Genomic DNA, 12,742 nt, shown 5'->3' with positions numbered 1-12,742 from the left:
TAAAACGCTACGCTTTATAAATAAAGGTTCTTAAAAATGGTATTCAACTATATATTTTTGCAGTAAATGGAAACAGTAATACACTGTTTCCATTTACTGCAAAAATATATAGTTCAGTTTCTAGCAGAAAAAAACATATTATATAAAAACGGTTCATACATACATACATACATACATAAAATCACGCCTCTTTCTCTTTCGCTCTTAAAAACGGTTCGTTGATAATAATTAACATATTGGTACTGGTACATCCCTATTAGATGTTAAGTGCGCGGCATAAAGACAATAGATAGATTTTCCCTGTTACGAATTTAATTTTATAATTGTTAAGATAATATATCTTGTACAGTGAAGTAAAGTATTTATAAATAGCACGGTATAACTGAATTTATCTCCAACTGCTACTACAAATGTGTGATCGGCTAGTTGACAACTGGTCATTGAGGTTATATTACCGTTTCTAGTTGAAAAATTGGATTAAAATGGATTCAGCACCAGCCCAGGAGGTAACTGAACTGCTCCGACAATGGGAGGAGCAGCATACGTCCCCAAGCTACGACCCGATCCCTACCCTGACGAGGTGAGTTTATAATCTTCTTGTTTTCAGACTTGTCAAAATGCACATTGTAAACTAATAAACTTTGCGAACGTATGCCTGTGAAAAAACGTGGACCTTTATATTTATTGCATAATACAGCGAAAGGGGTGTGCAATTCATTTTTGGTTAAAATATCTAATAAGAACAACCAAAGTTAAACATAAATTTTCAATGACAATAATTGCAGGCAAATCCTGTGACTGGGTCCATATGGACTAGCCTTGTAGCTTCACACCAATGTAGCTCCAGAATTGGTTGGAGCAAAGTCATTCTTGATTATGATCTGCTCTTGTCAGTGCAGTTATTTAGAGATTCCTCTATTCTCTTCTTCTCTCATGTCTTAATTCACTGATTCTGTGTTCCTTAATGAGTAAACTTCCTGAGGGTTTTGATGATGTTTGAATCATCAAATTCAGATGTTGCAAATCAATGGCAAGTGTTTTCTGAGACATACAGTTATTAGAAACTAAATTTTTGTAACATTTTCCTTATGGACTAGACAGAGATAACAGTCTCAAGAAGACTGGAAGGCCAAGTTTAGCTATATGATTTAATGATGAAATTGATATTTGCAAAAACCTTTTTCCCCAGAAGGTTGACATTATATCTTATTTGCCGCTCAACACATTTGTGTGCGCTCTGAATAAAAATCATTGTCTAAAAGAAGAATTTCATGTTTGTTGGCCTACAGCCTGGTAGCAAAGAAAATATACACTACATATTTTTCTTTTCCAAATCACCAAACTGTCAACTCTTTCAACATCCTTGAGAATGAGATATTGGTTTGTATTTCAAAGTGTGTGAAACCATAACGCATGGTAAACTTTTTGCAATCATGCAAAACGCATGATTAAATTCATTACATTGTTGGGGAAATTTTTTTCTTATTTCTCTTCCTCCCGTGGGAGTGAAGAGACTACTAATAGTATTTGTATGAGCTGTTACGTTGCATTACAATTCATCCCCAACACAATTTGTTGGTCCATTTACACAAATTGTAAGTGCTTTAAATATGAAATGCTTTATTCCAGGATAGCGGAGATAATGAAATGCTTTATTCCAGGATAGCGGAGATAATAGAGGCGGAGACTGAGAATTTCATGAAGAAGGACCCAGATCCCTTCGATGAGAGGCACCCGTCGCGGACTGACCCCGAATGTGCTCTCGGGCATGCACTCAAAGTCATGTTCAAGAAAGACAATTTTATGACCAAGGTTAGTTTGATTTTTACAAATTGTAAACTTCAGACTTAGTTACATACATATAGTCATGTATATCCCTTGCCAAGAAGAAGATTGATAGGCCATGTTCAACTATTATGGCTTCATGATGAAATTGATATTCAAATAGTGACAGATTGCTAGCCTATCACTTGTAGACGATACCCCAAGTTTATAGCATAGATTGGAGGGAAGTTTATAGCATTCATTGGAGGGTGCAAATAGGAAAATTCTAAGGCCATGTTTGACGTTTACTAGAACCAAGCTCTTCTTCCTCCTGAATTCCCGTCCCGGTTACATGGAGAGGAGTCTGAGGTTCACCCTTAACTATGGATCCTGGATTGGGTGAGTCAGGCTTTTACACAAAGTGACTCCCGTCTGATCTCCAATCATCAAAAACAATCTTCGCAAGGGGCACCTTACTTATATTGGATCATGGTTACACATTCAGTTACCTCAATATGCAGGTTTCCTCATGATGTAAGAGCAACGGTTAGCACACAAACTAATGTACATAACTCAGAAAAGAGTCATTTATCATGCTACTAATATTATAAATGTGAAAGTTCGTGAGTATGTCAGTATGGATGTTTGTTACTCTTTCACGCAAAAACTACTGAACCGATTACGATGAAATTTTGTATGTACGTAGCTGAAGACACATAATAACATATAAGCTACTTTTTATCCCGGAGTTCCCGCGGGATTGATTACAAGCGGACTAAGTCGCGGGCGGCCTCTAGTCTGGAATCACAAATCACTTTATAATGAACGCTGTAATTCGTTTCCAGTTGGTGAACGATTACGTCCGCGACACGTATTACTCCCGGCAGAACATCACGGGCAGAGACGTGCACGCGCTGAACGTGTGCGCGTGCCGGCTCACGCTCGACCTGATGCCGGGGCTCGAGATGAGCGTGGTGTTCCAGGTACATACATACATACTTACATACATACATACATACTTACTTACATACACACATACATACATACTTACATACATACTTACATACATACATACATACTTACATACATACATACATACTTACATACATACTTACATACATGCATACATACTTATGGACATGTCTATATCCCTTGCGGGGTAGATAGAGCCAACAGTATTGAAAAGACTGAATGGTGAAGTTCAGCTATTTGGCTTAATGATTAAATGATATACGTATAATGATGAAGGTGAAACTAATTAATTTTTTATTTTTTTTTTCATTGTCATTACCATGTGCCGTGTGGTTCCCGGCGCCAATGCAAAAAAGAATAGGGACTTGTGGCGTATAGATTTCGCCACAATATTATATGTACTATGATGCGTGAACCAATAAATATATATCCCCCACAGGATAACGAGGTTCTCATACACCGTCTAGTGAGCTGGGCGACCAATTCCCCGGAGCCGCTGCAGTGCTACGCGACAGGTCTGCTCGCAGCCGCCATGGAGGTGCAGGAGATAGCTACCAACTTCAGGTGACAGACATACATATATATATATATATATATATATATATATATATATATATATATATATATATATATATATATATATATATATATATATATATATATATATATATATATATATATATATATATATATATATATATATATATATATATATATACATATATATATATATGTATATATATATATATATGTATATATATATATAAACACGCCTATATCCCTTGCGCGGTTGACAGAGCCAACAGTCTTGGAAATTGTCCCGTGTCGTAATTTGTCCCAATACATCCTAGTTACATCCTATCCTATACTATTAAACGGGTAATATTTGTATATATATTTGTACTCGCTTTCTCGAAAACGGCTGTGACGATTTCTTGAAATTAGAAATGTGTATCTCGGTGGCATGCATAGTAAAAAAATCGATATACATATGTAGCTGGGTCCCACATCCAGGAATTAATTTTTTTGTTTTACGACTTTACAGTTTTTTTTTTTGAGTTGATGTTTTTTTTGCTTATACTTTGTATTATGGTTTATTTGACGTCCACCGAGTACCGCTCGGTCAACCAGGTACTATATATTTATTTGTTGTTTTGTTTCAGAGATTTAAACGCAATGCTGGTACCTCTGATGCTGCAAAGGCTTCACGCCCTTAGGAACAAGGGGCAGGAGGAAAAGGTATTAAAAATTACTCATATTGCCAAATTAAATCAATTTGCTTTATTTTTTAACCGCCTTCGAAGAAAATAGGTGGTTCTCAGTTTGACCTGTATGTATGTGTGTCTGTCCGCGATTATCTCACGTTCTCACGTTTCGCTGAACCGATTTTAATGATTTGATCTTTTTACAATTAAGTTATCTTAACCTTTGTTTTTTTTTTTGTGCCGTGTGATTCTTAGCACCAATAGAAAAGAATGTGACCACTCCATCCCTTTCCCATGGGTGTCGTAAAAGGGTAGGCTTATTAACTTGGGAAGTCTTACTATTTGAATCTCAAATCCATCATTAAAGTCAAACAGCTGAACGTGGTCTGTCAACACTAAAAGGCCCGTCCGCTCTACTCTTGCTCATTGTGATGCCTGACCATGCACCTTGCATATGTGTCTTTAATTATTTTGAAACATGTAGGTATGTAATGCAATTCAATTATAAATAATGAATAAAACATATGAACGACTGCTTGCTCCGTCTACACCCGCAAGGTACATAGACCTGATCATAATTTTTTATGTATGTATGTAAAAATAAATGTACGTGTGCGCGTGCGCAGATGAACCAGAGCACTGTGACGCCGCCGAACCAGACGCGACACTTCGCGAGGTTCGACAAGAGGCGAGCCAACGACGCCAAGAGCAACGGACCCACGCCGGAAAAGAAGGGTATGATTGTTTATTGATGACCAGCTGTGACCGCGACTTCTTCCGCGTGGAATAGTTATTTTGGGCATAGTTATGAAGCCCTCGAGGATGAATAATTTTCCCCGTTTTTTTTCATATTTTCCATTATTTCTTCGCTCCTAAAAGTTGCAGCGTGATGTTACATAGCTTGAAGCCTTCCTCGATAAATGGTCTATTCAACACAAAAAGAATTTTTCAATTCGAACCAGTAGTTCCCGAGATTAGCTCGTTCAAACAACACAGCTTCAGCTTTATAATATTAGTATAGATTAGATTATCCACAAGTGTATTGAACGCGATAACATACATTTGTTTCGTTGCAGACCGCGAGAAGGACGAAGGCGGGGGGGGCGACATGCAAGTGGACGAGGAGCCGCCCGTAGACCCGGAGACACCGGTCAAGAACTACAATTGTGAGTTGATATATCGTACTAATATTATAAGTGCGAAATTTTGTACGTCAGGATGTCAGTATGGATGTTTGTTACTCTTTCACGCAAAAACTACTGATGAACTGATTACGATGAAATTTGGTATATTGAAGACCCAGAATTACATATAGGCTACTTTATATCCCGGAGTTCCCGCGGGATCGATAGGGTTTCCATGCGGACGAAGTCGTGGGCTACCTCTAGTATAGAATAATTTAAAATGCGTGATGCGCAGAAAGGCACAGGTTAAAAATCTCACCTCGGCCGTGTACCGATGACTATTTTTAAAGTTATGTACTTACATTAGTTTGAATACTAACCGAGGCTCTTACGGTAAGGGAAAACATCGTGAGGAAACCTGCACAATCAGGCAACTGGATGTGTTATCATGGATCTAATACGAGTTAGGTTCCTCTGATGAAAAAAAAGTTTATTATACCTACTTTTGATAACACATGTGCTATAAACCTCAATGGTTTGTAGGCTGGTGAATGTAAAAAAAAATACAATTTTAAAATAAGAACCGAACTGGTTGCAATTTTAAATTGTCCAATTTATTATTTAGTTGAATTCGAAATTCAAAACGTCACTCTTATATTTTTAATATTTCCCCGCAGGCGTTGAAACTTCCCCGTCTCCCGGCTTGATGTCGCCGCCCGCGCGGCGTTGCCGTCCCGCGCCCGCGCCGCACGAGACAGAGTCCAACTCCAGCTGGGCCGAGATGGAGACTTATGTTATAGGTATGTATGTCTGTCTGTTTGTTTGTTCGCGATACCCTCGCTAGTGTTTACACTATTTATAAATACGAGTCTCCCGAATTATATGTATGAAAATTTTAGTGTTAAGGTCGCCTTTTGCTGCTATTTATTATGGTGCTATAAGGAGTTATTGTATTGTATGGATGGTCGGTTATGTGGGTTTACCTGTGAACTTAATCTATACTTATAAAGCTGAAGATTTTGTTTGTTTGAACGCGCTAATCTCAGGAACTACTAGTTCGAATTTTTTCGATAAATGGTCTATTCAACGCAAAAGAAAATTATTTTTGCGTTGAATAGACCATTTATCGAGGAAGTCTTTAGGCTATATTACATCTCGCTGTAACTATAAGGAGCAAATAAATTTGAAAAAAATGGGGAAAATTATTCAGTCTTGAATGATGCCCAAAATAACTATTCCACGCGGACGAAGTTGCGGGCACAGCTAGTTATACGATATAGGTAACATTTTATCATCTCAATAATATCATTAAGCCGAACAGTTGAACATGGCCTATTAGTCTTTTCAAGACTATTATTGGCTTTGTCTGCCCAGTAACGGATATAGACGTGATTATATGTATATATGTAACCTTAGTTGGGATTGGAAAGGGATGGCATTGGGATATGCAACGGGTGATAGCAAAAATCAATGTTTCTCATTGATTCTATGGTTTATTTTCAACAGGTAACATACAAATCCACCCGCCCACGGACGCGACCAAGCAGATGTTGATACTGAGGTATCTCACACCCATGGGGGAGTACCAGGAGGTTAGTACAAATATGAACAAATAGAGGCCGCCCGCGACTTCGTCCGCATGGAAACCCTATCTATCCCGCGGGAACTCCGGGATAAACCGTAGCCTATATGTTATTCTGGGTCTTCAGCTACCTACATACCAAATTTCATCGCAATCGGTTCAGTAGTTTTTGCGTGAAATAGTAACAAACATCCATACTGACATACAAGCTATCGCATTTATAATATTAGAAGGATTTTATTTACCAGGAGTTTTGTAAAACTATGTACAATCACATTTACCCGCGACTTTCCCCGTCTTGCTTTCTTCTTTCTCCGGTACATCTAGTTTTCTTTTAATTAAGAAATTGCTTTTGCCCTTTCGGTCTCCGGCTACCGTATTTCCATATACCTAAACACAATGAATTGGCTTCCCATTCGTTCAAGCAGACAGAATAAGAAGCAGAAGAATTGAAAAGAGATTGCAAAGTAATCTCTACTTTGAACTGAATACTGAATTATTAAAAAAAAAAAAAATCAGTATTCAGTTCAAAGTAGAGATAATAAAACTTAATTCAGCATGAGGCAATACTTATTCCTAGAGAAATTTCTTCCAGCAGGCCCACGACAGGAGAGTGTAAAGAAAGGCATTGGATTGTGTACATAAAATCTTATATATAAAATTCTCATGTTTTTGTGAGCATAATGAGTGGGTCTGATAATCGGCCAACATCTATTTTTCATACCCCTTAGTGACAAGTGTTGTACAGACTTAACATTTTTTTTAAACTATAAATTACTAAAAAAAATTGATATGGCAAAACAGCGTTTGCCGGGGCAGCTAGTTAAGATATAAACTTACTGATATATTACTGTTGTATTACGTCATTAATTCTCATTGTTTTTTCCCACCAACAGTTCCTATCGCACGTGTTCGAACAGAACTTACTGATATATTACTGTTGTATTTCGTCATTAATTCTCATAATTTTTCCCCACCAACAGTTCCTGTCGCACGTGTTCGAACAGAACTTACTGATATATTACTGTTGTATTTCGTCATTAATTCTCATCATTTTTCCCACCAACAGTTCCTGTCGCACGTGTTCGAACAGAACTTACTGATATATTACTGTTGTATTTCGTCATTAATTCTCATCATTTTTCCCACCAACAGTTCCTGTCGCACGTGTTCGAACAGAACTTACTGATATATTACTGTTGTATTACGTCATTAATTCTCATCATTTTTTCCCACCAACAGTTCCTGTCGCACGTGTTCGAACAGAACTTACTGATATATTACTGTTGTATTACGTCGTTAATTCTCATTATTTTTCCCACCAACAGTTCCTATCGCCATGTTCGATCAGAACTTACTGATATATTACTGTTGTATTACGTCATTAATTCTCATTGTTTCACCAACAGTTCCTATCGCCATGTTCGAACAGAACTTACTGATATATTACTGTTGTATTTCGTCATTAATTCTCATTATTTGTTCCACCAACAGTTCCTGTCGCACGTGTTCGAACAGAACTTACTGATATATTACTGTTGTATTTCGTCATTAATTCTCATCATATTTTCCCCACCAACAGTTCCTGTCGCACGTGTTCGAACAGAACTTACTGATATATTACTGTTGTATTACGTCATTAATTCTCATTGTTTCACCAACAGTTCCTGTCGCACGTGTTCGAACAGAACTTACTGATATATTACTGTTGTATTTCGTCATTAATTCTCATCATTTTTTCCACCAACAGTTCCTGTCGCACGTGTTCGAACAGAACTTACTGATATATTACTGTTGTATTACGTCGTTAATTCTCATTATTGTTCCACCAACAGTTCCTGTCGCACGTGTTCGAACAGAACTAACTGTTGTATTACGTCATTAATTCTCATCATTTTTCCCCACCAACAGTTCCTGTCGCACGTGTTCGAACAGAACTTACTGATATATTACTGTTGTATTACGTCATTAATTCTCATTATTTGTTCCACCAACAGTTCCTGTCGCACGTGTTCGAACAGAACGCCCTGGGTCTGATCCTGGGGTACTTGAACGTGCGCGAGTCCCGCGACTCGAGGCTGGCGTTCGAGGCGCTCAAGTACCTGGCCGCTCTGCTCTGCCACAAGAAATTCTCCATCGACTTTATCAACATGGGCGGATTGCAGGTATCATACATACATACATACATACATATCGTCACGTCTATATCCCTTACGGGGTAGACAGAGCCAACACTCTTGAAAAGACTGAAAGGCCACGTTCAGCTATTTGACTTAATGATAGAATTGAGATTCAAATAGTGACAGGTTGCTAGCCCGTCGCCTAAAAGAAGAATCCCAAGTTTGTAGCTAAGCCTATCCCTTAGTCGCCTTTAACGACATTATTAATTTGTTCACAGAAATTTCTAGAAGTCCCCCGTCCGTCGGTAGCGGCGACTGGCGTGTCCATATGTCTTTACTATCTGGCTTACTGCGAGGACGCCATGGAGCGCGTCTGCCTTCTACCGAGGCGGACACTCTCCGACCTAGTCAAGTAATTCTATTTTATATATTAATTTTACTGGCCTCTGTGTAGTCACGGGTTCGAATTCTATTTTATTTATTACTAGCGACCTGCCCCGGCTTCGCACGGGTGCAAAATTATAAATGTTATTATACATAAAAACCTTCCTCTTGAATCACTCTACCTGTTACTAAAAACCGCATCAAAATCCGTTGCGTAATTTTAAAGATTTAAGCATACAGATAAACAGACTAAAATAGCGACTTTGTTTTATACTATGTAGTGATTTTATTTTTATATATTTAATATTTATTGAGAAGACCAATAACCGTTTTAAAAAAATAGCGCCACATATGTAAAACAAATGGTCAATTATAGGTCCTCACAGATACAAAACACTTATAAAAAAAAGTAACATCAATCTCTAAAACAATCAATAATAACAATTTACGAGTTAACGTCTAGTTACTAAATTTAATTCAATTGGCTTCACGGGTTCGAATCCCGGCTGGGGCGTGATGAGAAACGGAACTTTTTCTGATTGGCCTGGGTTTTGGATGTTTATCTATGTTTTATTATAAAATATAGTTTCGTTGAGTTAGTATCTCGTAAAACAAGTTTCCAACTTACTTCAGGGCTAACTCAATCCGTGTAATTTGTCCCCTATATATTTATATTTATTAGTGACTAGCTGTGCCCGCGATTTCGTCCGCTTGGAATAGTTATTTTGGGCATCATTGAAGCCCTCCACGATGAATAATTTTTCCCGTTTTTTTCACATTTTCCATTATTTTTTTTGCTCCTTATAGTTGCAGCGTGATGTCATATAGCCTAAAGACTTCCTCGATAAATGGTCTATTCAACGCAAAAAGACTTTTTTCAATTCGAACCAGTAGTTCCTGATATTAGCGCGTTCAAACAAACTTTTCAGCTTTATAATATTAATTAGTATAGATAAATATATTCTCAGCAACCAAAAGGGTTAAAACTTAAAAAAAAAACAATTACAATAAACCCTTATTTATTTAAATCAAAGCATTTTAATTTATAAAACAATTTTAAAACAACCGTTAATAATCAAAACAAAACTCAACCAAAATCAATCGGCAAAAATAATAAATGGAACAGACTCACTTTCATTGATGTCAACCACAACCAACAACCTTACCGGGCGACAATCGGGCAGCGAAAGGGCTGCTGACGACGACAAGGGGTCTTCCCAAACTCCTGTGCAGGAGTTGGAGCGAATGGTCAGGGTTTTTGACCCTCTTCATGGGCTGCTGTCGACTGAGCGCCTCCTTTTATAGGCGGCGGTGGGGATCAATAAAAATAAGTCTAGGGTAGCTTATAATATAATATTCTTTTCTTCAGATACGCATTGTGGCTGCTCGAATGCTCCCACGACTCCGGGCGTTGCCACGCGACCATGTTCTTCGGCCTCTCGTTCCAGTTCAGGGTCATATTGGAGGAGTTTGATAACCAGGTAATTATAGTAAATAATTTAATAAATGCCGTGTGGCACCAATAAAAGCGTCTATGTCCCTTGCGGGGTAGACAGAGCCAACAGTCTTGAAAAGACTGAATGGTCACGTTCAGCTATTTGGCTTAATGATAGAATTGAGATTCAAATAGTGACAGATTGCTAGCCCATCCTCCACAAGTAAAATCCCAAGTATATCAGCCTTTCCCTTAGTCGCCTATTACAACATCCATTGGGGGAAGAAGGTCCCAATCTAATGTCCCGGGAACCACACGGCACGGGAGACAGGACCAGTGCTAAGGGAATGATAAACGTACATGACAGAGTGCTGTTTCTTACAGGACGGCCTTCGGAAGCTGTACAACGTGATATCGACCCTCCCGATCCTCGGCTCTGATGATGAGGAGCTGCCGGTGTCCGAGGACGAGACGTGCGCCGCGCGGCAGATCGTCCGCCACGTCTGTGTGGCACTCAAGAGGTATTGTCATACATTATATCTTTATAGTAACTGTTTTTAGGTATACTTTTTAGGTACTGGGGGGAGAAATGAAACTACTTCAATACAAATAGAGTTGGTGAGCGTTGAAGTAGACGAAAGTAGACGGCCCGGGGCTTATAAAGGATCCCCGCGCAGGGTATAGATAGATGGCCATGGCGGCAAGACGGTATTACCTACAAGATTGATTTATAATCTCACCAGCTCGTGGCCATGGTGATAGTTAGTCAATCAGTGTCCTATATTATCTATACTATTATTATAAAGCTGAACAGTTTGTTTGTTTGAACGCGCTAATCTCAGGAACTACTGGTTCGAATTGAAAAATTCTTTTTGTATTTAATAGATCATTTATCGAGGAAGGCTTTAGGCTATTTATCATCACGCTGCAACTATTAGGAGCGAAGAAATAATGGAAAATATGAAAAAAATAACGGGGAAAATTATTCCTCCTTGAGGGCTTAATGATGCCCAAAATAATTATTCCTTGCGGACGAAGTCGCGGTCACAGCTAGTTATACAATAATGTGTTATGTTTCTATATGTCTCTTTCTGAGAACAATACATATGTTGTTGCAGGTATCTAGAAGCACATTTGAGGCTCCGAGCTGCGTTAGTATTGAGGCTCCAGGGCGACAACGTGCCTGAACCGCCGCCTTATAAGGTCAGTTAATTACTTTTCAGTGACCATTCAGTTCTTTATTACCTACTTACATACTATATTACCAAATGGTAGTCGTAAAAAAGCGCCTAAGGGATAGACTAATAAACTAACTTGGGATTCATCTTGTAGGCTGTCACTATTTAAATCTCGATTAAATTATAAAGCCATACAGCTGAACTACCTGTTTACCCCGCAAGGGATATAGACGAGACTATATGTATGTATGTATTTGACGAATTCGCACATATATCATTAATGATAATTAGTTTTCATTAGTGATATATGTATGTGCGTATACATAAAATAACGCCTTTTCCCGGAGGGTTAGGCAGCGACTACAGCTTTCCACTTGTCACTTTATATAGATAGCCTTGGGTTAACCTGTCACGAACGTGTAAGAAAGATAAACAAAATCAAATTTGGCAGGCATCAAAGTCATCTCCAGAGGAGATCCAAGAGCAAATCGAACTGCTCCAAAGCGTGGCGTGGTCCCCGTGGGCGCCTGTGGACGAACTACTGGAGCTGGGTGGCATCGCGCTGCTGCTGCAGGTGGTGGGGCTGGCCTACGAGTGGAACTTCAACGGCAGGTCAGTGTGCGCAGGCTTCTGGAACCTTCTCTAGAGATACAGTGAGTGCTGTGGTCGCTGCAGGTGGTGGGGCTGGCCTACGAGTGGAACTTCAACGGCAGGTCAGTGTGCGCAGGCTTCTGGAACCCTCTCTAGAGATACAATGAGTGCTGTGGTCGCTGCAGGTGGTGGGGCTGGCCTACGAGTGGAACTTCAACGGCAGGTCAGTGTGCGCAGGCTTCTGGAACCTTCTCTAGAGATACAGTGAGTGCTGTGGTCGCTGCAGGTGGTGGGGCTGGCCTACGAGTGGAACTTCAACGGCAGGTCAGTGTGCGCAGGCTTCTGGAACCCTCTCTAGAGATACAATGAGTGCTGTGGTCGCTGCAG

General features: G+C 39.2%; 1 protein-coding gene across 1 annotated transcript in view; it reads left to right on the top strand.

The window, feature by feature from the left end:
• The first annotated feature begins 239 nt into the window (after nucleotides 1-239).
• The window catches only part of LOC106130100 (protein mahjong), a 33,684-nt gene continuing 21,181 nt past the window's right edge, over nucleotides 240-12,742 (top strand). The window contains exons 1-15 of the mRNA XM_060953351.1: nucleotides 240-580; nucleotides 1,662-1,812; nucleotides 2,610-2,747; nucleotides 3,176-3,300; nucleotides 3,900-3,975; nucleotides 4,568-4,676; nucleotides 5,018-5,107; nucleotides 5,743-5,865; nucleotides 6,572-6,657; nucleotides 8,645-8,812; nucleotides 9,046-9,179; nucleotides 10,521-10,632; nucleotides 10,971-11,107; nucleotides 11,705-11,789; nucleotides 12,216-12,376. Of these exons, the coding sequence (XP_060809334.1) occupies nucleotides 483-580; nucleotides 1,662-1,812; nucleotides 2,610-2,747; nucleotides 3,176-3,300; nucleotides 3,900-3,975; nucleotides 4,568-4,676; nucleotides 5,018-5,107; nucleotides 5,743-5,865; nucleotides 6,572-6,657; nucleotides 8,645-8,812; nucleotides 9,046-9,179; nucleotides 10,521-10,632; nucleotides 10,971-11,107; nucleotides 11,705-11,789; nucleotides 12,216-12,376 (1,793 nt within the window). The 5' untranslated portion in view covers nucleotides 240-482. The remainder of the gene's footprint in view (nucleotides 581-1,661; nucleotides 1,813-2,609; nucleotides 2,748-3,175; nucleotides 3,301-3,899; nucleotides 3,976-4,567; nucleotides 4,677-5,017; nucleotides 5,108-5,742; nucleotides 5,866-6,571; nucleotides 6,658-8,644; nucleotides 8,813-9,045; nucleotides 9,180-10,520; nucleotides 10,633-10,970; nucleotides 11,108-11,704; nucleotides 11,790-12,215; nucleotides 12,377-12,742) is intronic.

Source organism: Amyelois transitella, chromosome 31, assembly GCF_032362555.1.
Source record: "Amyelois transitella isolate CPQ chromosome 31, ilAmyTran1.1, whole genome shotgun sequence".
NCBI classification, from domain to species: Eukaryota; Metazoa; Arthropoda; class Insecta; order Lepidoptera; family Pyralidae; genus Amyelois; species Amyelois transitella.
The sequence above is the reverse complement of the archived record's forward strand: the minus strand, read 5'-3'. Positions and strand labels throughout refer to the sequence as shown.